Genomic DNA, 23,771 nt, shown 5'->3' with positions numbered 1-23,771 from the left:
ACCTTTAGTAATATGATCACCCAGAGTTGGTGATTTCAGTTGCATCAAACCACATAGATTCAATTAGAAATCCCAACACCACCTTCACAGGGCAACTAGGATGAGCATTAAGTGCCAGCCTTGTTAATGATGCCCACAGCATGATTTTTGAATTAAAGCATCTTACTGGAAGGAAAAAATGAGGGTAAGATGATTGGAAGTTGCTGAAGTCAATATTAAGGCCTGGTGACTGCAAAGTTCCCACTAGGAAGATGTGGTGCTGTTCATTGATTTACATTGAATGGTAGTTGGAAGCAGGGGTGCCTCATTATACTTAATGGTATATGTGATTCAAATTTGGGAGTTTGCAATGTTGAGAAGAGAATAAAATGTGTGACAATTGGAGGTACTGCTTGAGCAGCTGTGGCTCAGGTCAATGTTTGGAAAATAATGCCATAATAGGTCTCACAGAAGTATATCCTAAAATGCCAAAAAGGAGGTATCTACAAATATCAACTCTGATAACAAAGCTGTAAGTCAGAAAAAATGATTTTGAGATCTCATAATGTCTGAAAGGAAGGAAATAATTCTGCTTGCAGAATGATTCCAAAGCATTTCAAAAAGTGAAAAGAACAGCAAACATTGGGCTTTATAAATTGGGCCATAGATTACCAGAGATACAAGGAAATGGATATGCCACAGTTGTGTGGAGTTTTGTGTCTCATTATAGAAAGGACATTAACACTATAGAGAATGTACAGATTATGATAACAGGCCACTGATGATAATCCATAGTTATGTGGAATTGAGATTATTTCCACTGAAGCAATGGCTAATGATTATTTTTTAATTGAGAAAGAGTTTTATTAGGATGCCTGCAGAAAGACTGAAGTATTTCCTCTGATTGGAGAATCAGCAACTAGAATTTAAAATAGTCACTGAAGACAGAGATTAGGAGAGAGATTGAGATAAAGTTATTTGCACAATAATTAGAGCAAGCAATGCTTTGCCAGAGAAATGAGTTGAAGCAGAGACAATTATATCTTCCAAAGGAAATGTGGCTAAGCATTTAAAAAAAAAGATTAGTTTTGTATTGGTCTAGCAAAAAGCCAGTACAATGAGCTAAATAGTCTCCTTCAGTGATGTAACTTCTGTGTATGGGAAGAAGGCTGGAAACATATAAATTATGTTGGAGAGGTGGATGAAAATAGCAAAATGGACAGATTTTAGGATATGTGTTCTGGAAACTAGGCTGAAATCTTTGTTTCAGATAGTGGAATGGCAAATGGGAGGGTGATATATGGAAGGCCAGGTTTGCTCATGAGCTGAAAAGAGGATCTTGAATTCAGTACATCCGGGAGAGAGAACCAAGAGGCTGAGCACTGGAGGAGCCACAACAGGTTTAACATAGCACAGAACATAGACAGTAAAGTTTTGAACGTGCTCAAAATAGTATTGGGCAAAGATCATGAGGGGAGTTAGGACACAGATGAAATTAAAGGTATGTTAAAGTGTCTGGAGATAATGAAAAAGATGAGTTTCAATGGCAATGAAGGTGATGTAATGTCTTACCTTAAAGGTGTGCTAAAAATAGTTAGCATCAGACTGAATGTTAGGAAAGGAAAAAGCTTAATTAAATAAGACATATGTACAAATAACACATTCCTTTCTAGGGAATTGAAAAGCTATCGAGGAAATAGGCTCTGAGTAGTCATTAACGGGATCTCAACTATTCACTGCATTTATTTACGACTTAGAAGATGGGGTAGAAAACCAACACAAAGATAAGCAGCATTGTACGCTGTGCAGATGGAAGCATAAAATTACCGAGGGATGTTGATAGATTAAATGAAGGGGCAAAACTGTAGCAATTAGATTTCAATGTAGGCGACTGTCGTCTGATTTCTTTAGAAGTTTGCTGCTGAGTGCTGAAATAAACAGTACTAATTGTTGTTATTTTGGTATAATTAAGCCAGTACCATTTTGCGCACTTGTGCTGTCCGCTGAGCACGGGATGTTACATGCGCAGATTGTGCCATGATGGTTCAGCCGCATGCGCAGTGAAGGTTGTGCGAGTGATAGTGCTGCGGGGTGGACATGGTGATGGTGAGTGAGTGAGTGACAGGCGCTGGCCGGACAGACCAAGCCGGGAGATCAAACCACGGGTGTTAAAAGAAGGATCTCCCATCGATCGCCCCCTTCCAAAAATAATACACCGAAAGCATATCAGATACCGGTTGGCTTCAGATTGTCGGCAATAACGTCGTTAGTCACGTTTGACCTGGCCAGCGGGGTGGGTTGGAACAGGGGACGGTTTGTGCGCGAGAGTCTCGTCTCCCGGGAGCGCGCGGGGGTGTGGTGGTGGCGGGGCGTGCGAGCGCGCGGGGGTTGCGAGCACGCGGTGGGCGGGTGGTGCGCGTGGGCGGGGAGACAGTGACCTTGGACTGAATGTGCGGCAGAGGATCTCTGGTCACAGTCAAGGTAAGAGGAACAGAAATAAATATCCAGCATCGCCCACACCGTCCACGGGACCGTAATGGCAAGGAGAACCCGTGCATGTCGGATTTTTCATGGTTTGGTATCCATCGCAGTGGCTGTGGAGTTGTATTAAATGGGTGATGTGTTTGGAGCGAGTGCATTTTTTTTCATATCTCTGTACCATGCGATTAATGTGATTGATCAGATTTGAAGTAAGCAGTGGGCTTCGTCTGCCTGACTGGATTTGCTGAACAGTTTGCAGGATTAATTTTTTTTTCAAAATTCTTATTTTTTTTACACACACACACACATATATATATATAGTGTATATTTCGAAATGGTTTTCCCTCTGCCAGATGTCACGTTCATTTGTTCTTGAGTTCAGGTGATTCGTTCATCTAACTATCAATTAAGAATATTTCTAGAAATCGAAGACTGGGAAAATGCAGTGGGATGACATGCATCTCACTTGACATTATTTTGGAAGAGGGGAAAAGTCAGCTGTTTATTGGCTCTTATTTTACCCCTTTTCGTATGAAGAAAATGAATGGTGACTCCAGCCGTTTTTTGCCAAAAGATGAAATTTTATGATGATTTATGCAATGATTTTGATGCTTTAGATGTTTATTTCAAACGAGCTGAGAGTGTACCTTTAGTATGATTTTTATGCTGGGCTAATATTTCCGATTGCTGGTTTAGCATGTAGAGATCAGTCTTCAATTTGGTCCAGGTAAATTCGACATTTGAGGAAAGAAATCGATATTTTTCGATATGCGCCTAGTAATGACTAAGGGGATTTTTTTTATTGCTTTATGAGATATTCACGATTATTTTGAATGTGTGCTAGAGTTCACCAGTGAGAGAGAAACCGGGTATATCTGTAATATCCCTTAACATCACGCATTGACATACGTCAAAAATGCATGATTTACTGTTCTTTAAATTTTATTAAAAATACAAAGATCAGTATGGTGTACGGGTGCAGCCCATATTGCAACTCAGAATATTTGACCTTCCGAGAAAAAAAAGGTTCATCACTCCAGAAATGTGTTTGTAGGTTCCCTAGGAAATATTTATGACAAAAATATCATTCATTCAGTTATTTAGTGCGATATATTTTGAAATAATGGAAAATGCACAATTCAGAAGCAACCCTATTTCTTCTAAATATCTGTACAACAGCTAATCTGTTTGGTTTTTCCAGTTAAAATAGAAATTAACTACATTGACATCTTTTCAATATCATATGCGGTAGTAGTAATACAAGCAAAAAGGTCAGTGCAGTGTTAACATGCTATGAACTTTCACAAATAAGCTACAAAAGTGGTACAAGTTATGTAGAGATGTTTCAGGAACAAATTGTTTGGTATGCTAGTGAGCATCTTTGCCTCAATTTATTCCCTTATCTCTTCAATCCACAGTTTTCTGGATATAGTGACTCATGCTGCAGCATAGTTTCAAATTCACTGGCAGCCATCCTGGACTTTTACCATTCTTCATCTGTGAGTTTAGACAACATCAATAGATTGCATTTATATAGCACTTTTATGCTTTTGTAAATTATCTCCGATGCTTTTCTGTGTTAATCAGACAAAATAGGCACTGAGACAAAGAAGGAAATATTGGCTGAAGTGATGTAGCTTGGTTAAAGGACAGTGACGGTAGGCTGACCATTCATCAAGAAAGACATTGCAGCAAGTCTGATTTTGTTCTGACTTGGTACAGTATCTACTTTCCTTCAGATGGGTGCTGGTTAATAATCAGAATTGAGAATCCTTGCAGTGAGTCCATGACATCTGAGGTCAATTTTAGCATACCACTGCCATCTCAGTTGGGATCAACTAACTGAACACAGACAAGGAACTATTAAATAATATTAAGTAGGACAATGTGTCATGTTATCTGTAGAGATATGGGGAAGGACTGAAATGTATTTATTTGGATTTTATAAATTAACATAAATTGCAATATTGGCAAAGTTTGAGGATTCATCTGGGGCAATGGGGTGATTTTTTTGTTTGAAGGTAAAACTCAATTTTAAGGTATCTGCTTCATTCTTTGGGCCTCCTTCCAGCACATATAAACATAGTCAGGAGTCAAGTATCACATGGCACAAGTAGTTACTGTGGAGTCATGTCCATTCGGAAGTGTCCAGAATAATTTGAATAGCAACCTTTATATAACTGAGGGGGAATTAGAGAATGAAATCTAATCCATGTCTGAGAAGCAAAAGGACATGTTTTACTGCATCTTCTAATTTTCATTATTAAATTTGTATCTTAAAGCAAATGCCATTTGATTTTAGGTAGTATGTGGAGTTGAACATGTGGTTAAGGTTGTCACTCTTTGGGAAAGTTTTTTTTTAATCTTCTGGTTCAAATAATAAATGTCACCATCAGTTCTCCTTTTAAAATAATTGTGAAGAATTCTGTAAAACATTGTTTGATTAATCATTCAAGAATAGTAAAAAATCAAGAGGCAAAAGGGAGGGAGGAACTTAAAACAATCACTATCACTAGAGAAAAAGTAATGGGAAAACTAATGGAACTTAAAGCTCGCAAGTCCCCTGGACCTGATGGCCTGCACCCTAGAACCTTAAAAGAGATAGTAAATGCATTGGTTGTAATCTTCCAAAATTCCCTAGATTCTGTAAAAGTTCCAGCAGATTGGAAAACTGCAGATGTAACACCTCTGTTCAAGAAAGGAGTGAGACAGAAAGCAGGAAATTATAGGTCAGTTAGCCTAAAGTCTGTCGCTGGGAAAATGCGAGAATCCATTATTAAAGAGGTAGTAGCAAGACATTTGGAAAATTGTAATACAATCATGCAGAGTCAACATAGTTTTACGAAAGGGCATTTTGACAAATTTATTAGAGTTCTTTGACAAAATAACAAGCAGGGTGGATGTAGTGTATTTGGATTTCCAAAAGGCATTTGATAAGGTTACTACACAAGATAAGAGCTTATAGTGTTGGAGGTGATATATTAGCGTGGATAGAATTTTGACTAACTAACAGGAAACAGAAAGTCGGAATAAATGGTTAATTTTCACGTTGGCAAACTGTTATTATTGGAGTGTCACAGGAGCCTCAGCTATTTCCGATCTATATTAATGACTTGGATGAAGGGACCAACTGTATTGTAGCCAAATTTGCTGATGATACAAAGGTAGGTAGGAGAATACAAAGAGCCTGCAAAGGGATATAGATAGGTTAAATGAGTTGGCAAAAAATTGACAGATGGAGTATAATGTGGGAAATTGTGAGGTTGACCACTTTAGCAGGAAGAATAGAAAACTGGAATATTATTTAAAAGCAAAATACTGCAGATGCTGGAAATCTGAAAAAAAACAAAAATAGCTGGAAAAACTCAGCAGGTCTGACAGCATCTGTGGAGAGGAACACAGTTGATGTTTCGAGTCCGTATGACTCTTCATCAGGACTAAGGATTAGAGAAATGAGGTGAAATATAAGCTAGTAGAGGGGGGTGGGACAGGTAGAGCTGGATAGATGGCCAGTGATAGTTGGAGGCAAAGAAGAGATTGCCAAAGATGTCATAGACTAAAGGACAAAAGGGTGTTGACGGTGGTGATATTATCTAAGGAATGTGCTAATGGGGATATTAAGGGTAACACGGATGAAAAGCTAGTGGCAGATGGCCCTAGTTGGGGTGATGTGGGGAAGGGATCGAAATGGGCTAAAAGGTGGAGATAAAACAATAGATTGAAATAAACTTAAAAATAGGTGGGAAAAGAAAAATATTTTTTTTAAATTATAAACTTTTGGAAAAAGAGGGATCGGAAAGGGTGTGGGGATGGAGGAGAGAGTTCATGATCTGAAATTGTTGAACTCAATATTAAGTCAGGAAGGCTGTAAAGTGCCTAGTCAGAAGATGAAGTGTTATTCCTCCAGTTTGCGTTGAGCTTCACTGGAACATTGCAGCAGGCCAAGGACGGACATGTGGGCAAGAGAGCAGGGTGGTGTGTTGAAATGGCAAGCGACAGGGAGGTCTGGGTCATGCTTGCGGACAGACTGAAGGTGTTCCGCAAAGCGGTCACCCAGTCTGCGTTTGGTCTCTCCAATGTAGAGGAAACCACATTGGGAGCAGCAAATGCAGTAGACTAAATTGAGGGAAGTGCAAGTGAAGCGCTGCTTCACTTGAAAGGAGTGTTTAGGCCCTTGGACGGTGAGGAGGGGGGACGTAAAGGGGCAGGTGTTGCACCTTCTGCGGTTGCATGGGAAGGTGCTGTGGGAGGGGGTTGAGGTGTAGGAGGTGATGGAGGAGTGGACCAGGGTGTCCCGGAGGGAACGATCCCTGCGGAAAGCTGCCCGGTTGGGGGCGGGGGGGTGAAGGGAAGATGTGTTTGGTGGTGGCATCATGCTGGAGATGGCGGAGGATGATCCTTTGAACACAGAGGCTGGTGGGATGATAAGTGAAGACAAGGGGGACCCTATCATGGTTCTGGGAGGGCGAGGAACTAGTGAGGGCGGATGTGCGGGAGATGGGCCGGATACGGTTGAGGACCCTGTCAACCACCGTGAGTTGAAAACCTCGGTTAAGGAAGAAGGAAGACATGTCAGAGGAACTGTTTTAGAAAGTGGCATCATCAGAGAAACAAAAACAAAAATAGCTGGAAAAACTCAGCAGGTCTGACAGAGAAACAACAACAAAAATAGCTGAAAAATATTATTTAAATAGAGAGACTGCTAAATGCTGCAGTATGGAGGTATTTGGGTAATAAAAACAAAATGCCGGAAAAACTCAGCAGATCTGACAGCATCTGTTGAGAGAAAAACAGAGTGAATGTTTCGAGTCTGTATGACCTTTCTTCAAAGCTATCTTTGTACATGAATCACAAGAAGTCAGCATGCAGGAAAACAAGCAATTAAGAAGACAGTGTTGGCCTTTATTACAAGGGGAATGGAGTTCAAAAATAGGGATGTCTTGCTACAGCTGTACAGGGTAATGGTGAGACCACACCTGGAGTACTCTACATAGTTTTGGTCACCTTACTTAATTAGGTACATACTTGCATTGAAAGCAGTTCAAGGAAGGTTCACTAGGCTGATTCCTGAGATGAAGGTTTTTTCTTCCAAGGAAAGGCTGAGCAGGTTTGACCTTTACTCATTGGAGTTTAGAAGAATGAGAAGTGATCTTATTAAAACATTTAAGATTCTGAGGGGACTTGACAGGGCGATGCTGAGATGAACTGAACATTGAATGCATTCAAGGCTAGGTTAGATAGATTTTTGATCAACAAGAGTGTCATGAGTTATGGGGGCAGGCAGGAAAGTGGAGTTAAGGCCACAATCAGATTAGACATGATCTTGTTGAATGGCGGAGCAGGTCTGAGGGGCCAAATGACTCCTACTTCTTATGTACTCCTGGCATACATCTACAGTCCACGTTGAACCTCGTTGGCCAAGAGAAAGCAGAGGCCAGTGAATCCTGCACCTTCTCAACTCACTATCCTCCTCTGTAGCAAATGTAGCAGAGGCTGCCAAGCCAGAGAAGGGTTCCTGAGTCACATCAAATGATTTTTAACAGAATTGACCACTAAGGTGCACATCCTCATCTCACGAAATGGAAGGCTACCAAAGTCCCCCTGGTTTGATGGCAGTGGTAGAGGGAGGGATATGCCAGTCCATGAGGTGCTTGCAGTGGAGTACAATTTTGCTTTGTTGATGACTTACAACACCTGATGGATACCCAATTTTGAGTTGCTAGATCCGTTCGGAATCTGTCCCATTTGACACTACACAACAACAAAGTAAGGTGTCCTCACTGATGTTGTCAGAGCTAATAACTAATCAAGACATTTATTGCATGTCTATATCATTAGAAGCCATGGTTGTAACAAAATAATTTGATTAAATTGACTAGTTTAGTTTCTATTCGCTTCATTGTACATAGATGTTACTCATTGTAGAGGAGACTAAACTAAGTGGGATGAGATGGTTTTATGGTGTTACCTCCATCACTAAAGGTGGGCAGGGATAATATTTTCCCCCTTGTTAACAATATAATTTCAAAAACTAATGAATAGATTTGAACAAAGTTTGGTAAACAGATAGGGTATGACCAAGGAAGAACTGATTGGTTTTTGGCCAAGATGTGGATCGGGATCATGGAATATTTTAAAGGATCCATTAACATTGGGAGAGAGGGTGAATTGACTGTTTTTTAGAATGTTCTGAGTTGTCTCAGTTGCTGTGGTGGAATTTGTCACAGCTGTCAAAATGAGTGCAAATTTTCAGACCAGCGCCCTGAAACCTCCTTGAGATGGAAGTCTTAATAAAAAGGTGTATTTTTTTCAGCTTTGTAGTTATAGAATACCAACCAGGCAGGTTAAAGCCTCAAGAAAGGGGTGTGTAATTTTAGTAACATTGAGTTAACACAGTGTGGTGGAGGTATGCACTCCACTGAGTGCCGTCTTCACTTGTTTATTATTAGAATGCTCAATTATAATGAAAACATGAACCCTCGAATCACATTTTAATTTGATGTTGTTAGTTTCCTTTAAGATTAGTTCTTCTTTTTGCAGTATCCTTTTAAGGGGCTGCTTCTTATTTTGTCCCTCATTTTCTTTAATTTAGTTTAATTGGTTGCTCAAAAGAGTAAAATGAAACATCCAAATGACTCTAAAGTCGTGATTTATTTTATTAACGATGATCAATAAAATTGTGCAGCATATGCTAAATTTTTCAGAGAACAGAAAAGTTCTCTTTCAACTTTATCCATTGAGCAGCTGCGTCTTACAGACCTGGAAATTTCCAGGTTCAACCCCTACTCTATGCTGAGTTATTTGATATTTGTAGAATGGCAGCAGGGACACCAGAATTGACTGTTAAAACTCTTTGGTCAGGGAGAGGAAGGTCATTCTGCATTCCTGCTTCAGATTGCTAGCTAGAGACCTTGCTGGTAGTGCATGCATGGACATACAACTAGAACTGATTTGGGCACAGCTATGACTCTCTCCTTGGTTGAATAATCTGTAAGGTTGAGATTCACATCCAAGTAATAGTTACGCATGAATAATGGTTACTAGGGTTGGTACTAGAGGATATCCAGCCCTATGGAACCATATCCTCTGGGTGATTTGCAACCTGTGAAAGAGAAGAATTTGCAGTAAAATACATTAAAAGGCACAAAATGTCATGAAAAATAAAGCTGCAATTAGAGATAATATATACACAATAGAAATGTTATTTTTTATTTTAGTGGAACTGACTGCAGCTAATTTTCACAGAGGTAACAGTCACAGATTATCACATTTTAAAATAACTTGTTCATAATTGCATTGCATTTAATAATCAGACTTATTTTTCAATATCTAAACTAATTTTTCAATCTTATAGCTATGTTTAAGGCTTGATGGTTAAAAGTGTTCAAATGATTTTATTTCATGCCCTTGATAAATGGGATGTGGGAGCAAATAGCCTTAAATTTTATATCATGTGGCATTTGAAATTGGAGGATAGGACAGTGCATCACTTATTTCTTGACTATGTGCGGCCACTTTTCTAACCATCTACATTCCCAACAGCTTTACTGCTATGTCGATTTTTCATATAATTAAGAACCCCTTTTGCTTCTTCCTTTATGCGCTGCTTGAGTCATATGGGGCCAGGCAATCTCAAAACTCACAATATACCTTCATTTCTGACACCACAGTTTTTATGGTGGGCACCGTTTAACTGCAAAGGCATCACCTTTTCTGAAATGTCTTTCAGAAGGAAAGAGCTGGAACTTCCAGATCTTGATTGATATTCCATCTCAAATTTTAATTGTATCACGTACATTTCCTGTTTCCATGCAAATCGCTAGCTCAAGTCACTATTGCAGCAGATGCAACCTGTTTGTCATTTATCTCAAACAAAAGAGAAATTTAAGCTACATTCTTGAACCCCTTCTATTTTAAATGTTATTCTGTTGTGGCAAGGATTTACCATAATGGAAAAAAAAATTCATTGGCTCGCAAAAGAGGGAGTTATTCTTAGAGAAAATAGACTAGCATTTTATGTTCGTTTATAATTCTATAGCAGTACCTGTTGTTTTCTGTAGTGTTCAATCTTTACCATATCTGTAACTCAGTTGGAATATGATAGGTGAATCCTTTTGATTTCTTTGCATTCCTGTTAACAGTAAAGTTTTTGCTTTAATTTTAGGCTAGTGTTTATATTTTTAATATCGCTTTATGTTCCCTAAAAACGAAGTACAGTAGTGTGGGCTTGGTGAGACAGTGTGGGAGCATTTCACCTCTGCATTTATCATTAACTATATTGAATCAATAGCCATTCTTTGGTGACTATAGCGGATATATCTAACTGATGGGTGGTTTTATTGAGACATGCTAAATAATTAGATCTGCATAAACTTTTGCACAGTATAACTAGATTTCTCATTTTAAAGGTGAATCAAAATAAATTGCAATTTAATTGTTCGCATTAATGTTGGAATTGCCCTACAGAAGGATATTGGGGCTGTCCCACACAGATAAAATTCCAATAAGTTTATCAAAGCAGTGTTTTGCCCCTTGTTCTCAAGGTCACTTCCAGTCCTCTAATTCTTAGAATTGTGGAAATCTGGTAACTAGCATCACTCCCAAGATTTGGAAGACATTTGAGGAGATCTGATTTGATCATGAAACAGGAAGTTGTTTCAACCTGCAATAAGCAAAACCCGAGGGCAGGATCTTTGGGTCGGTGAGCGGGGGGCAGGGCCTGCTCGTCAACAAGGAATGACGTCGGGCAGAACTCCCGACATCATCCCACGTCATTTCAGTTTTCAGGTTGGTGGGGGTGCGGCCGAATCAGCTGTGAGCCTACCGACCTGTCAACGGCCTATTGAGGCCATTGACAAAGTCATTAACCTCATTAATGGACCTGACTGTCCAACCTTAGGGTTGGCGGGCAGGCCGGGAGCCCTGGCGGGCTTCAGAAAAAGCATGAAACCTCATCCACGGGCGGGATGAAGTTTCATGAGGGTCTTTAAAAAATTTAGTAAATGTATGATTTAAACTGATGGACATGAACCAACTCATGTGGCAGTGTTACATGAGGGGACATGTCAAGGAAATTTTGTTTTTGCACCTTTGCCATTTTTAAATTTGGCGCCAATCTCCCTGAGGCAGCACTTAGCCTCAGGAAGATGAGTGTGCTCTTTTGCGTCATGCTGGGCGGGCCTTAATTGGCCCGCCCACGTAAAATGGCGATGCACCCCCAGTTGGGGGCGCCAATTGGAGGCATGCCTGCCAGCGCCCGCTCCTGCACTCACCTCTCCAACGGGGGGAAAATTCTTCCCCTAGTGTGACTATTCTAATAAATAATTAATGAAGCACTAGTGAAAATGATAATTTGTATAGAAGGAAACTTGCAATAAGATATGTCAAATTCCGAGTACTTGGCTTGAAAATGTCAGAAGCTGAATGATTTGAAATAGTAACGTGATGACATTGCAGAAAGAAGAACAAAGTTGAATCACAGTTTTGCACATCAGATGTTCACAGGTTTTCAGGCAAGCTTCCTCTCTGGAATTACTGTAACTCTCAGCTGTCTGATGAAGAAGCTGAAACTGGCCAGGCTTTGTAAGTCTACCACTTGCTTATTTGACCAGTGTACCGCCATGAAGCAGCATTATTGGAGATTCCATATATAAGAAGAAGAAAGACCAAATGACTAATTGAAGTTCATTCCACTAATATAACTTTTTGTTATGTAGAATCCAACTATATAATTCTGCCTGGTAGATTATTCCAAATAGTGTCACTGTTTTGAGTAAAGGTGGTCCTCCTCTTTAGCTGACTTAAATGAAAAATAGTGGAATATAAATTTATTTTCACAGGTCTTGCATTCCTTGCTTAATTTGAACTATTTGAGTTCGTTGATTCGTACCATTTTATATTTTATATACTTTGAGTTGTAAGGCCCCTCTTAGCTTTGCAGTCTGGAAAGGCAGTTAAGCTTCTATAATCTTTCTTCCTAGTTCATCTCCTTATACATGAGGTTAGTCTTGTCCTCTGCTGTACCCTTTCTAAGGTGTTTATCATTATTGTGGTAAGGTAAAACTAAAACTCAACACGTGGTCTGAGCAGTGCAGTATCAAACCTAAATAATGTGTATTCTATTAGATTTTTGAAATTACTTTCATGTTTTCTGGACTTTGTAAATGAAAACTCACTGTACTAATTCAATTTCATTTGTATAATTATAATTCATGATTTCTGATAAACTATACTTTCCATTTACCTGTGTGAAAATTTCATCTGCTCAGTTGTAAACTCAATTGAGTAAACAATCTAAATCTATTTTTAAATCATTTGCTGCATTCTGTCTCTACTGCTGCCATTGTTTTAGCTGGCTTTAGTTTCAGATGATTAATTTGCATTGGAATTAACACAGATCAGAGTGTTGCTTCCACTAAACCACTCTTTCTTCCCCACCCCCTCAAGTTTAACATTAAACCTGTTGAGTCACCTCAAGCTATTTTTGGATTTAGCTTTGTATCCAATTTTATGCTTTTCTGAATTTCTTTGGCTCTTAGCTTGATTAAAGATTCAGTGTGGCCAGCATCCTGTTTGTTAACACTATATGTCTCTTGCCCTATTAGATTTATGGATTGAATCATAGAGATTGAGGGGAGAGATTTCAATGGGTGTTAGGCAGGGTCTTCCCTTTCTAAATCCGTGCTGACTATTATTAAGTATTTGCTATACATGTACTCTCAATTCCAATATGTTACCTATATTTGATAATCTGTAGTTTCTAAAATCAAATTTAGCTTTTTTTTAAGTGCATTAGCCTGTTTCGAGCCTTGTGGAACACCACTCAGTACCAATGATTCCTCATTGATAGCTAGTGTCCGACAAATTTACTCCCTAGTCTTCTTCACTGTCAAAGGATACAAGCTCTTCTAAATTGGCTTGAAAATCCTCTAGTGTATGAGGTGTGTTACAGATATCAGATTGCAAATTATTAATACTATACATGCTATTTCCAACCAACAGCAGTTTACATTTATAGCGTTCTTTACAGAAGAGAAAACACAGATACTGATCCTTTGTTAGAAAGTTGACTGGAGATGAGTTTTGAATAAGTTCCTCAAGACTAAGAGGAATGTAGAAGTGCAGAGAGATTTAACAGCAAATTTCTAGATAATTGAAGAGTTTACCTACTATAATGAAATGGATGGCCATGGGGGGTTGAGGGGTGGCGGTCGGGTTGATGGGATGATGTATGAGAGGATAAAGAGAAGTGACAGGAGGGCATGTAAGGGACTGTAAAGCTGGGGAATGTTGTAGAGGAATCTGTAGATGAGGATTTTAAATTCAAGGTGTTGGGGAAAAAGGGAGCTACTGTAGGTTGGTTGAGAGAATGGGCAAGCTGGACTTAGTGTGGGAGAGAATGTGGATGACAGAGTTTTGATGAATTTGGAGATTAGAAAGGTAACTAATATGGTATTATAGAAATGGAGTTTGATGAAGAGCAGTAACTTAGAAATTGATAATACGTTTCAGTGCCAGGAATTTTGAAACTATTGAAAGTGCAAAGAACATATTAAAAATGAATTTTCCTTCTGTTTATGTATGCCCTTGATAAAAGATTGATTTTCATTTAATTATGTTAATTTAGGTTATATTTGGTTGTCATTGAAACAATTCTTATTTTGAGGAATAGTTGGGTTATATTGATTTTAGTCATTTGAAATTTATGGTATTCTAGTGCATTGTTAACGATTTTAGAATCTACAAAGCACATACAATGATGTGTCTATAAGCAGCCAGAATTGAAGGCTGGACAATAGAGCATTATTAATAGTACAGTAGTGTGCAGGTACTGTAACAATTTTAGGAGGTGCTACTGTGTAATAAGTTAGTAAAGGAAATGGCAAGAAAGTTATGTTTCATAGATAACACTATCAAATAATATTTTAAAATCTGTTAGTTGTTTATAGCAAGGACTGTTGAGTTTCAGGTACTAATTATAATTACTATCAGAGCTATTGATGGCTCTTATGTAATATTAATAGTTCAAGGCACCCTTATTGAAGCTGTGCTTTGAAGTAATTTAGCATCTGAAGGCAGGTCAGGCCATTTTACAAACTCACTTTTAAAATGGCTCAGGTATTAATCTTTACTATCTGAACATAATGAATGTTTGAGTTAGTTGGTCTGTAATTATACTGTGAGGACAGATCATTCTAATTGTGATGAAGTGCTGCTAGATAATGTTGCAAGTATAATTGCCACAGGTGATTCTGGTAGTTGAAGTGTCAAATCACTGGTCCAAAGATTAGCTTATTATTACAGTATTTCCTCCCTCCATATTGAATTTCCATTGTTGACATGGCTGTATAGCAGAGGTGACAAATTGAGTGAGGTGCTTCCTCCTGGGAAGGGAACAATTTACAAATTTACTCTTCCATAGATCCAAAATTCCAGTTAGGTGGTGTCATTGACAGAGCGATTCAGAAGCAGGTTTTATTTTTTGTTGGTTTGCTTTAGAAGCAGGTTGTTTGTTGTTTGCTTATGAAATTGTGCTGTCAGTGAGAAGAGCTGAATGGATCAGAAATAACAGACAAGATGAAGTACAGCTAGATGGGTTCAGGTGAGGTGTTGGATGGTGGTGGGAGTGGGGACATTGGCTTATTTAAATTTCATTTTTTTTCTAAACGATTCACAGGCTTGAGTTGTTCACCTTAAAGATAAGAAAGCTTGAATTTGTCTAGTGCTTTTCACAAATCCCAAAGAGCTTTGTAGCTAACAAAACACGTTTAAAGTGTAGTCACTAGTAATAATGTAAGAAGTGTGGCAACCAATTTGTGCAGCAGCAACAACAATTTGCATTTATGTATTACCTTTATGGAGGAAAATATCCCAAGGTGCTGCGCGGGAGCTTAATGAGATAAAAATTGACACTGGGCTTAGGAAGGAGAGCTTGGTTAGCGAGGTAAGTTTTAAGGATGGCCTGAAAGGAGGAAATGGAGAGGTTTAGGGAGGGTCCTACAAACCGTAATGGAATAAATGATCATCTCATTCTGTTAGACGTGTTGTTTGAGGAATAAATGTTAGTAATGAGAACATCCTCTTTTCTTCAAACAGTGTCATGGGACCGTTTTCCTCCAGGAAGATGGCAGATATCTCATTCAATATAGAGCATCTCTGATGGTGCAGAACTCACTCAGGCTGAAGTGTCACCCGAGATTATGTGCTGAAATCTTCAGAGTGGGGCATCAATTCATGATCTTTTAACTCAGAACTGAGCCAAGACTTTCACCTGAACTCATAGTTCAAGTCTTGAAGTTGATGCCCAAATATACCTTATGTATTTTGCTGGGTCTTATTATATGTTGTGAGATCTTTATGTTTAAGGTATGTTAAAGTATCAAAATATCAGAGGCATGACTGGAATAATTTATGAAACAAACCAACATTTTATTTTTACTTTTCATAGGTATTGTAAGGGTAATACTTTTTGGATGAAATCATGGACGCAGTAGTCCACCTCATTAATGATTCTCTGGAATTCTATCGATGGAGCCTCATCATTGCAGGTACTTATTATTTATTTATATTCTGTTCAGAATAATGCAGCATTAATACTGGATTTTCTGTATTCTGTGCACCTCTTCATGGGCTGAACCTTCCGGTTGGTGTGCAGGGGCAGGCCCAACACGCCGATGTGTAAAATGACACACGATGATATCGGGCGTGCATCCTGACGTCATCACGTGTCATTTCGATATTTCGTTCGTTGGGTGCGCACCGAAGGTGGCTGCACGCCTGCTGAAATGTCAACAGCCTATTAAGGCCATTAAAAAAGTAATTAACCTAGTTAAGAATGCTACCCATCCAACCTTAAGGTTGGCTGGCAGGTGAAGAGCCCAAGTGGCCTTCGCATTTTTCAGGAAACCTCATCCATGGGCGGGATGAGGTTTCCTGAAGCTTTTATAAAATACATTTTCCAAACTTCACAAACGTGTCCCAGCTCATCTGACACTGTCACATGAGGGGAAATGTTTAAATTAATTTTTACTTTATTTATTAAGAAGGGTATAATTCATTCAATCTCCCTGAGGCAGAGCTGCCTCAAGGAAATTGCTGCGCTCTTTTCATGCGCATGCGCGAAATAGTGCAGACCCTGACTCTCCCTCTTCCCCCTGCCCGCATAGGTAGCGCTAAGCATTACTTGCTGCGCGTTATGCTGAGCGGGCCTTAATAGGCCCGCCCACGTAAAATGGCGGCGCTCAGCCAATTGCGGGCGACGATTGGCTCCGCACCTGCCATTTCCTGCCCAGCCCACCTGCCATAGGACAAATTCTCCCTCATGTAGAGTGTGGATGTAACCACATTACCCATTGTGTGCTTTTCTGATTTCTATGTTAGGCCTAGGTATTACCTGGCTTGGACAGAAAAGAGCCTTTGTTACAGCGTCCTCCAAACAATTAATGTGTTTGTGCCAAAAACCTGATTCTGGATATAGACCAACATTTTAATGCGCAGATATACATACATGACATGTCATGAGCAAAAATGACAGCAATCTAAAATGTCTCAAAGCACTCTAAGATGAATGTAAGTGATGGCAGTGATGTGAGAAATGAAAAGAAAGATGACTGGAAGTAGGTCAAAGATTTAAATTGTTTAGGCTTTTTGGAAGAAGGGAGAAGTAGCAAAGTCAAAAGATTTAGAGACAGCATACCAGAATGTGGGATGGAGATGGCTATAAACTCTGACTGTGTGTGGAGTGGAGTGAAGGGTATTCATAGAAGTCCAAAGTTAGAATGGTGGAAAGTCTGCTGAGGGGATAGGTAATGGTTGATGATGGATGGTACAATTGGGAAGCAAGCTGAGTACAGGATAGAATACAAAAGTTTTTTTAGGAGTTCCAGTTTCTGAAGGGCAAAACTCAGGAGGTTGGCAACAATAGCAGTGAGGAATTAAGTCCTGAGGTAACAAATGTTTAGCTAAGCATTTCAGTGGTAATGGGGATGAGTTAGGAGGAAAAGTAGAAGTTGTGGATCTGGAAGTAAGCAATATTAGTTATGCCTTTGTGCAGATTGAAGCTCACCCTTTAGCCAAAAAGGATACCAAAGTTGTATACATTCAGCTCCAGCTTGAAGGAGCAGCCAGAGAGAGGAATGGACTCTGGAGTTAAGGTAAGGAATTTTTTGATGCTATCTGAATAGGATGGCTTTGGCCTTGATTATTGTTAAGTTAAAGAAAGCTTTAAGCAGTCTGACAGCAGAGTGGAGATCAGGGAGTCAGAAATGGTACCAGAATAAAGTTAATTGTCATTAGAATATATTTGAAAGCTGCCCCCATGACTACAAATAAAGCGATTTAAGGATACTCTGTTTACATATAAGAGAAATGACTAAGAATGGAGCCTTGGGGCATATCAGAAGTTGTTGTTTGGTTGTGGGAGGAGAAACCATTATAGGAGTTGTTTTGGCATTAATGAGACAGGTTGGAGTAGAACTAAGCTAGGATATTGCTACAAAGGTGAACCACATGGAAGAGATGGTCGAGTTTGAAGTAATCAGTTATGTTGAATACTGCGGGGTATCAAGGAAGGTTGCTAGCTATAGTGCACTGATCACAATCATGTCAAATACCTTTAGAGATTTTGAGCAGAACTGCCTTAATGCTGTAAGTGGGATGGAAAATAAATTGTACAAATTTGGAAGTGATCGGCGTGATGCCCTCCAACTTCAACCTCTCAAGTCTTTGAAATTGTTGGGGTTATGCTATGTTCAAGGACTTAAGAAAATGGGGATAAGAGAGTGCTTACAGTGAATGGAGAGATCAAGAGTTTTTTGAGGAAGGGGGTGATGTCAGTAGTCTTAAAGGGATGTAAAAATAGAGCCTGAAAAGAAGGAGTTGAATGATAAGGACTGGTAGAGGGCACAGATGATGGACCACATGGAGATAGGAATTTGGTGATGGTTAGATGGAAAAATTTTATAACGATATAGGATCAGTGCAAAGTGATGGGTTAGGAGGTGTTTGAGACAGCTGATGGGGTGAATTTGATCTTGGGCACATGGAAATGATATTCTGTTGAAAGTGAAGCTGGAACAGAGGGCTCAGTGAAAGGAAGTTCTGAGGTGAGGATTCCAGGATATTTCATGTACTAAATGAGAAGGAAATTCAATATTGCTTTAGATGATCAGCTAGATCTGAGAGTGAACATCCAGAACAGTCATCCACCAGATGTGCTCCGGTCTATGGCCCTCAGCTTTTAAGGACAGGAAGGTGAAAATTACACAGGGAGACCAATGGGAATGGAAAAAGGTGAGCTGTTTGGAGACAATAAGGACAAGGGCATCAAAGGCAGAAGTAGAAGATCTGTTGAGCTGATTGAATGAGCATGTATGCTGAGATGAGTGGAAGCAAAGGAGAGAAAGTGAGAGATGTTGCAAGAGTAGCTGTAATGATTGTTTATTCTAGAGTGGAAGGGTGATTTGAAGCAAGCAAGATGGTATAGATGGTGAGGACGATATTGGAGATGGTTTTGATGAATGTAGAAACCTCAGATGTGGAAGTCCCCTTGAGATGATACGGTAATGCAAAAGATAAGGTCAAGGGGTTTGCAGTCGTTTTCAGATAAAAGTGCCGATTGGATAATACTCCTCAACCTCCACCTGAGGTTGATGCCAATTATTTAATCAGTTCAACTCACTTCACGTAACGTCAAAAAACAGCTGAGTGCGCTTGACACAGCAAAGTTAGCGGACTCTGACAACATCCCATCTATGGTGCTGAAGAACTGTGCTTCAGAGCAAACAATGCTTCTAGCCAAGCTGTTCCACTACAGGAATCCAATATTAGATTTTACTGGACAGTGTAAAACAAAATTGCCTGTTTTGTTATGATCGCCTTGGGGGAACCATAAACCAAAATATTCAGATTTACCAAATGGCCCCCCACAGTAGAAATTACCAACAGGATTTCACTTCTTGTAACTTCAACACCAGCATAACATATATTAACATAAACTAACAGGCAAATGATACTTCAAATGAAAAGGTAAATTTCACTTTAAATAGTCAATAAGACAAAGATACACCTTGCAGGACCACAATCATCCACATCACTCCCCGCATAAATGTGACACTACATAGCTGCAGTGTTCCACAATATGCTGTTCTTCATTCACACAAAATAGGTGAGTCCTATCATAAGAACATAAGAACAAGGAACATGAGTAAGCAATTCAGCTCCTCGATCCTGCCCCGCCATTCATTACGATCATAGCTGATCTCATTTTGGCCTCAATTCCAATTTCCCACCCTCTTTCCATAACCTTTCAACCCATTACTAATTAAAAATCTGTCTATCTCCTCCTTAAGTTTATTCAACGCCCTAGCATCCACTGCACTGTGAGGGAGTGAATTCCACCGATTCATGACCCTTTGAGAAAAGTAATTCCTCCTCATCTCTGATTTAAATCTACCACCCTTTAGCCTAAAACTATGGTCTCTCATTCTAGAATGCCCCAGAAGAGGAAACACCTGTTCCACGTCTACTTTGTCTAATCCCTTTAGCATCTTACATACCTCAATTAGATCTCCTGGCATCCTTCTAAACAATAGCGAGTATAGGCCTGAACTGCTCAATCTCACCTCATAAGATAAGCCCCGCATCTCTGGAATCAATATAGTGAACCTCCTGTGAACCACCTCCAGTGCAACTACATTCTTCCTCAAGTAACGGGACCAAAATTGTGCACAATACTCCAGGTGCCTTGTACAGTTGCAACAAAACCTCCCTATTTTTATACTCTATTCCTTTAGCAATAAATGCCAAAATTCCATTTGCCTTCCTTATTACCTGCTGTACCCGCATACTAGCTTTCAGTGATTCATGCACAAGGACACCCAGATCCCTCTGCACTGAAGCATTCTGAAGTTTCTCTCCACTTAAATAATAAGTTGCCTTTTTATTCTTCCGACCAAAGTGGATAACCTCACACTTATCCACGTTAAATTCCACCTGCCAAATTTTGGCCCATTCACCTAACCTGTCCATATTCATTTGTAAATTTCTTATTTCCTCCTTGCAACTTACTTTCCCAACTATTTTGGTGTCATCTGCAAATCTAGCTTTAGTACCTTCTGTCCTTGAATCCAAGTCATTAATATATTGTAAATAGTTGGGGCCCAAGGACCGACCTGTGGCATCCCACTAGTTACAGCTTGCCATCCAGGAAAAGACCCATTTATCCTGACTCTCTGCTTTCTGTTAGTTAGCCGATCCTCTATCCAAGCTAATACATTACCCGTAACTCTGTGTGATCTTATCTTGTGTATTAATCTTTTGTGCAGCACCTTATCAACAGCTTTCACCTTTGATTTTCATGGGTATGATTATCATCAGCAAGGCACACTTCTACAAACCCTCTCTCTCTCGGGTCATGGCAACCCTGATGGTGCAGCTTTCCGTAATTCCTTTTCAACCCACCAATTAATAACACTGCGGTTCACAATGGGAAGTATCATTGACAGTGCTATCAAGTATCACTTACTCAACAATAAACTGCTTACTGACTTCTAGTTTAGGTTCCACAAGGGTCACTCAGCTCCTGGTCCAAATGAAGTGTGAGTGACTGCCCTTGACAATAGGCCAGCATTTAACCAAGTATGGCATCAAGGAGCCCTTGCAAAACTGCAGTCAATGAGAAAAGGGTGGGGGAAGCTGGAGTTGGAGTCACACATAGCATAAAGGAAGTTGTGGTTGTTAGAGGTCAGTCATCTTAGTCCTAGGATATCACTGCAGGAGCTCCTCAGGGTAGTGTCCCAGCGCACCCATCTTCAACTGTTTCATAAAGACCTTCCCTCCATATAAGGTCAGAAGAATTTGCTGATGCTTGCACAATGCTCAGCATTATTCAGACACTGAAGCAATCTGTGCCCATATGCAGCAAGACCTGGACAACATTCAGGTTTGGTCTGATGATTGGCAAGAGACATTTGTTCCACACAAGTGCCAATAAGAGAGAATACAACCATCTCCCCTTGACATTCAATTGCATTACTATCACTGAACCCCTCACCACCAACATCCTAGGAGTTACTATTCACCAGAAACTGAACTAGACCAGCCATATAAATATTGTGGCTACAAGAACAGTCAGAGGCTGGGAATTCTGTGGAGAGTAACTTGCCTGACTCACCAAAGCCTCCACTATCTACAAGGCAAAAGTCATAAGTGTGATTAAATACTCTCCACTAGCCTGGATGACTGGTGCTGCAACAACACTCAAGCTCAACACCAAGACAAAGCAGCCTGCTTGATTGGCACCCCATCCACCACCTTAATCATTCATTCCCTCCACCACCAATTCACAGTGGCAGTACTGTGTATGTATGTACAAGATACTGCAGCAACTCACCAACGTTCCTTTGACAGTACCTTCCAAAACAGGACCTCTACCAGCTATAAGGACAAGGGCAGCAGATACATGAGAACACCACCAACTGCAAGTTCTGTTAGCCACACATCATCCTGACTCAGAAATACATCACCGTTCGTTCACTGTCGCTGCATCAAAATCTTGGACTAGCTTGTTAAAAGCATTGTGGGTGTACCTACATCACATGGACTGCAGCAGTTCAAGAAGGTAGCTCATCACTACCTTCTCAAGAGCAATTAGGGATGGACAATAAATGTTGGCCTTGCTAGCGATGCCCATTTCCCATGAAAGAATAAAAAAAAATGTTTTGGCCACTAACATCCAGCTCTCTTGTGTCTCTGAGATCTTCACCCAGCGTTCTAGGTTTTTGACCTTTTTTAGCCAGCTCTCACATTGCCTCCAAGAGCTCCTGTCTCTTTTTCTGCCCAGAGTGATTTGCTTCTCCTCAATCTCCTTTTTTCTGTCTCTGTCTGCTTTCTCTTTATGTCTGGAACTGGCCTTCACCCTCCAGTTCCTCTGCTTGTAACTCTCCTTTGTGTCTGTAGCTTTCCTTTGTGTCTGCCAGCTACTTGGCTCCTTTCTTAGCTTCTTTCCTGTCGGTACTACTTCCAGGTCAATGGTTGCCAGGTCACATGAACCAGTATTTCTTATTATCCACAAAAATTACAATTGATCCCTTTACAATTGATGCAAACTCTTAACAGTCCTTTTCAAACATGCTTTAAAACGATTACAGATTCCAAAGACCTTTTAAAGAAATTATAAATTTTCCTTGTTGTATTGCTTCAGTGTCAAAGGTTGTCACAATATACATCCTGTCCACAAAACGCAAGACAAATCCAGCCCACAATTAATGCCTTATTAGCCTAATCCCAATCATTAGCAAAGTGATGAAAGAATCAAGGGGAAAGCTCCCCAGTGGCCTGAGACATGCTCAACAGGAAAGGACAATTGTTGTTATTGCTTGAGACCAATTATCCCAGCCCTAGGATATTGCTACAGGAGTTGATGAACTTAATGCCTTTTGTTGAGAATTATTATTCTTTGTTTCAAATGTTGTTTTTAAAGGAAGTGGTTGCAGAGATAGTGGAGGCATTGGTCAAAATATTCAAGAACTCACTGGATTCCAGGAGGGTCCTAGCAGGTTGGAAAACGGCTAATGTGACACCAGTGTTCAAGAAGGGAGGGAGACAAAAAGCAGGAAACTATAGGCCAGTCACCTTAAAATCTGTTGTTGGGAAAATGCTAGAGTCTATTATTAAGGAAGAAATAGCAGGAAATTTAGAAAAAATTGACACAAACAGAGTCAACATGGTTTTGTGAAAGGGAAACCATGTTTGACAAATTTGTTAGAGTTCTTCGAGGATATAACAAGTTGAGTTGATAAAGGGGAACTGTTAGATGTGGTATATTTGGATTTCCAGAAGGCATTTGATAAGGTGCCACATAAAAGATTGTTGCACAAGATAGGAGCTCACGATATTGGGGGTAATGTATCAGCGTGGATTGAGGATCAGTTAACACACAGAAGAGTTGGGATTAATGGGCCTTTTTCAGGTTGGAAAGACGTAACTAGTGGAGTAGAACAAGGATCAGTCCTAGGCCCTCAATTATTTACTATCTATATTAATGACTTGGAGGAGGGGGCAGAGTGTAATATATCCAAATTTGCTGAGGATACAAAAATAGATGGGAGGGTATGTTGTGATGAGGACATAAGGAATCTGCAAGGAGATATAGATAGGCTGAGTGAGTGGGCAAAAACTTTGTAGATGGAGTTTCCTGTAGAAAAGTGTGAGGTCACGTACTTTGGTAGGAAAAATCAAAAGGTGAGAGACTCCAAACAAGTGCAGCACAGAGGAATCTGGGTGTTCTTGTGCATGAAACACAAAAAGTTAGC

The 23,771-nt window shown here is 39.8% G+C and overlaps 1 protein-coding gene across 4 annotated transcripts in view; it reads left to right on the top strand.

The window, feature by feature from the left end:
* The first annotated feature begins 2,036 nt into the window (after positions 1 to 2,036).
* elovl4a (ELOVL fatty acid elongase 4a) overlaps positions 2,037 to 23,771 on the top strand; it is a 63,552-nt gene continuing 41,817 nt past the window's right edge. Inside the window, exons 1-3 of one of the 4 annotated variants that reach the window (XM_041188613.1) lie at positions 2,037 to 2,085; positions 3,879 to 3,959; positions 15,908 to 16,007. In XM_041188613.1, the coding sequence (XP_041044547.1) occupies positions 15,941 to 16,007 (67 nt within the window). In that variant the 5' untranslated portion in view covers positions 2,037 to 2,085; positions 3,879 to 3,959; positions 15,908 to 15,940. Of the gene's footprint in view, positions 2,086 to 2,393; positions 2,461 to 3,878; positions 3,960 to 15,907; positions 16,008 to 17,541; positions 17,613 to 23,771 lie in introns of those variants that run through there. The other 3 variants (XM_041188612.1, XM_041188614.1, XM_041188615.1) reach the window with 3 other exon arrangements.

The sequence above is a fragment of the Carcharodon carcharias genome, chromosome 5 (assembly GCF_017639515.1).
Source record: "Carcharodon carcharias isolate sCarCar2 chromosome 5, sCarCar2.pri, whole genome shotgun sequence".
Lineage (NCBI taxonomy): Eukaryota > Metazoa > Chordata > Chondrichthyes > Lamniformes > Lamnidae > Carcharodon > Carcharodon carcharias.
The sequence above is the reverse complement of the archived record's forward strand: the minus strand, read 5'-3'. Positions and strand labels throughout refer to the sequence as shown.